A 3,600-nucleotide genomic window follows, 5' to 3' on the forward strand; every position below is an offset into this window, starting at 1 on the left:
ACCTAAAGGGACCCCAAGAGAGCTGCAGAGGGACTTGGGACAAGGGATGGAGGGACAGGACACAGAGAATGACTTCCCACTGCCAGAGGACAGAGAGAGATGGGATGTTGGGATGGAATTCTTCCCTGGGAGGGTGGTGAGACACTGGCACAGGTTGCCCAGCCAATAGGCAGAAACGCTGAGCCAGAGCCAGGTGTTCAAATCCAGGTTGGATGAGCCTTGAGCAACCTGCTCTGGTGGGAGGTGTCCCTGCCCAGGGCAGGGGTTGGGGCTGGATCATCTCTAAGCTCCATCCCAACCCCTTAATGACTCTGTGGTTTTTAATCTCACTCTATTGGCAAAATATGATAGAAATAAGCTTCAAATCTCACTCTGCTTCTCAGTTCTCTCCTTCTGATGGTGAATTGTGTCCAAAGTGGTTAAATGAGACCAAAACCCACCCCAACCCTACAGACATCACTCCCAACCAGCCTTTACCTTCCCATTCCAGTTCATTCCCATTCCCCAGGAACTCGAGGGAATCTGTCTCATCAGGTGTTTCAATATCATCCACGTTGATGTCCAGGTCATCTGGTGTGTCCAGGAAGTCATCAGAGAGAATGGAACCTTCACTCTGGTCCAGGGAGATGTTGATCTCAGGTGCAACAAGTGTCTTCCTTTTCCGATGGGCCCCATTAAAGTTTAAGGTATTTGGAGGAGCTGAAGTGAAAAGGAAAACAACTAACAGCTTGTCCTGCTCCTTTGTCCTTAGAACAAGACATGGGGATTTCATCAGGGATATTCCAGGCTATCCTGGGCTGGGGAAGTGGCTCAGGAGGCACTGGGAACCAGTGGGGATGGCTGGATGGAAGTGCTCACACCTCTGAGACCCTCATATCCTTCCCCAGCTCCTTCCAGTTTTAGCTGCTGGTTTCTTCTCCCACATGGGAGTTTTGGTGGATAATCCCAGGGAAATGGCTTCATCCCTAACTGCAAGCTGCCCATTCCCATTGCCTTGATTTCCCCGGGCTCTGGATGAAGCAGGTTGGTACTTACAGGATGTGTTTTCATCTTCTGTAGGGCTTCCCAGTGACTCCATCCCTGTCTCCTCTGGGAGAGGTCTGCAGGCAAGCCAGGATAGAGGGAAAACCAGGAGAGAACAGGTGATGTTTAGGAGAAAGTCATTCCAAGGCAGAAAGTGGAGAGACTGGGAACACCAGGGAAAAACACACAACCCCACATGGGCCCTCTCCCTTCTCCCAGTGAGCTCTGCTTCCCTCCTGGAGTACTATGCAATCCCTAGTAACCTCCAAACCAGCCCTGGATTTACATCCTCATTCAGACAAGAGGCTGGAAAATCCAGCCAGGGTCACAGGAACAAATCCTGTCCCTAGAAGAGCCTGATAATATCCTCATTCCCCATGTTATCCCCAGTTTTTCCCTGTAGGAAGCTTGAAGGGCAGTGCCAAGCTCTGGGTTTTCTCATTAGGCCATCAAGGAACATCTTTTTCCATCATTTCCTTGTCTGTATCCTGTTCCTGACAGTGTAGGCAATGCAGTAGCATGTCCAGACAGTCAGAATCCACAGTGAGGGATGTTTTGATCCCAGCCCATTCCTTTTATCCAAAGGCCACAGCCACCTCTCCTGGGAGCAGGGACCCAAACCCTAGGTATGACCCCAAATTGTCACCTCATCCTCACCTCAGTCCCCATTTAGTGACACCCAACCCCTGCTGAGATTTGGGAGCAGGTTTTATTCCATGCTAAGATCCAGACATCAGCATTCCAACCCCTATTTTGGAGCCAGAGGCTGACCCACTGCTCCCTTCCAGGGGTTGGGATTTGAAGCCTCTCAGCTCCTGCACCCTCCTGGCACAAATCTTCCTCCCTCCAGCTGTGGCCCAGAGGCATCAATGGATTTAAAGGTCAATTTTCCAGGACAGCTGCTAAAATCAACCCACAGGATGTGGCTGTCACCTTTTGGAAGCTGCTGGAGTTGCTTCTGACCCATAGTGGGGTGAGTGAGGTTGGAATCTGACTCCAGTATTACAGTATTACACTTCCCACCTTGAGCTGGGTACTGCCCACCCTGAGCTGGGTACTTCCCACATGCTTTTCCCCTTAATTTGAGCTGGAACTTGTGCCTGTTCCATGGAATCAACTGGATTTAACACTTCTTAACCAAAACCCACAAGTTCATGTTGTCAAATCTCTAAAGGCACTTCTGCTCCATCCTCATTTCTGCTTTCCTTCCCAGGGGGAAGAGCTCATTCCTCCAGGTGTAAAATCCTGGGGATGGGACAGCCCTAGGATGGGACAAGGAGGGAATACAGGAGTTTTAGGAATGAGGAAAGGCCTGTGCAGAGGTTGTGTCCCACTGCTGCTACCCTGAGACACAGGGAGGGAGATGATGGGGACAGGATACAGCTCAGCTCTGCCCTGCGAAGGGATAAATCCTGGTGCTGGGACAGCCCTGGAATGGGACAGAGAGGGAATACAGGAGTTTTAGGAATGAGGAAAGGCCTGTGCAGAGGTTGTGTCCCACTGCTGCTGCCCTGAGACACAGGGAGGGATAGGGACAGGATACAGCTCAGCTCTGCCCTGCAAAGGGATAAATCCTGGTGCTGGGACAGCCCTGGAATGGGACAGAGAGGGAATACAGGAGTTTTAGGAATGAGGAAAGGCCTGTGCAGAGGTTGTGTTCCACTGCTGCTGCCCTGAGACACAGGGAGGGATAGGGACAGGATACAGCTCAGCTCTGCCCTGCAAATACTCCTCTCCCTGCCACCACACCAGAGCCACCAGCCAAATTAAACCCTATAAATATGTAGATTAAGGGATAATCCTCTGCTCCCTGGTTATTGTATATTTATGAGAGCTGAGGACCCGATCAAAGGCTCCTTGTGCAGCACCAGGACCTGGAGGCTGTCACGCTATTCCTGAGCCATGCTAAGGATCCCTCTGCCCTCTCCAGCTTCTCCTCCTCCCGGTTGCTTTTGTCCCCAGCAAGGCCCGGCTGTTGTTTATCCTCCTGGGAGCTAGAGCCTGGCACAGTTTGGTGACACAGCATGGAAATGGGGAGGGGAAGGGGGGGCAGCTGTGCCTGACTACGTGCTGCAGCCCAGCAGCTGCTCCAGCAGCTAGGATTCATCCAAAAACACCAACTCAACAGCCAGAGGTGGAGAAAAACCCTTCCTTACCTTCCCAGAGGCTGCTCCAATCACTCCCTCCCGTGTCACTCCTCCTTCCCACACGCAGTTAAGCCCCAGATGCCAAATTCCAGCGCGCAGCACTTTTCCTAAGAGGCAGGTGCCACCATTTTGCTGTCTGCTGCTATCCCGCTGCCCTGCTGCCCTCTCCAAATCCCCTTTTCCAGGGCAGGAGCAAGACGTGGTCCAGCTGGTCCAGCCGTGGCTGGAGGGAGCGCGCCGGGATGCGCGGGATGCAGGATGCAGTGAGCATGCTCCCACCTCCGCGGCTCGGCGGAGCATCCCCGCCCCGCGGCTGGACAGACCCTCCGGGAGCAGCAGGAGGGATCACAGAATCATAGAATCAACCAGGTTGGAAGAGACCTCCAAGATCATCAAGTCCAACCCTACTGCCGTTACTAGACCATGTCAC

At 52.7% G+C, this 3,600-nt stretch overlaps 1 protein-coding gene across 1 annotated transcript in view; it reads right to left on the reverse strand.

Annotated features, from left to right (window-relative positions):
* ATCAY (ataxia, cerebellar, Cayman type) overlaps nucleotides 1-3,600 on the reverse strand; it is a gene marked incomplete at its 3' end in the record, with an annotated part of 11,627 nt that overhangs the window by 5,009 nt on the left and 3,018 nt on the right. The window contains exons 2-3 of the mRNA XM_009072239.1: nucleotides 1,036-1,100; nucleotides 478-699 (exon numbers count right to left, since the gene is read on the reverse strand). Of these exons, the coding sequence (XP_009070487.1) occupies nucleotides 478-699; nucleotides 1,036-1,100 (287 nt within the window). The remainder of the gene's footprint in view (nucleotides 1-477; nucleotides 700-1,035; nucleotides 1,101-3,600) is intronic.

Source organism: Acanthisitta chloris, unplaced genomic scaffold (assembly GCF_000695815.1).
Source record: "Acanthisitta chloris isolate BGI_N310 unplaced genomic scaffold, ASM69581v1 scaffold9943, whole genome shotgun sequence".
Taxonomy (NCBI): domain Eukaryota; kingdom Metazoa; phylum Chordata; class Aves; order Passeriformes; family Acanthisittidae; genus Acanthisitta; species Acanthisitta chloris.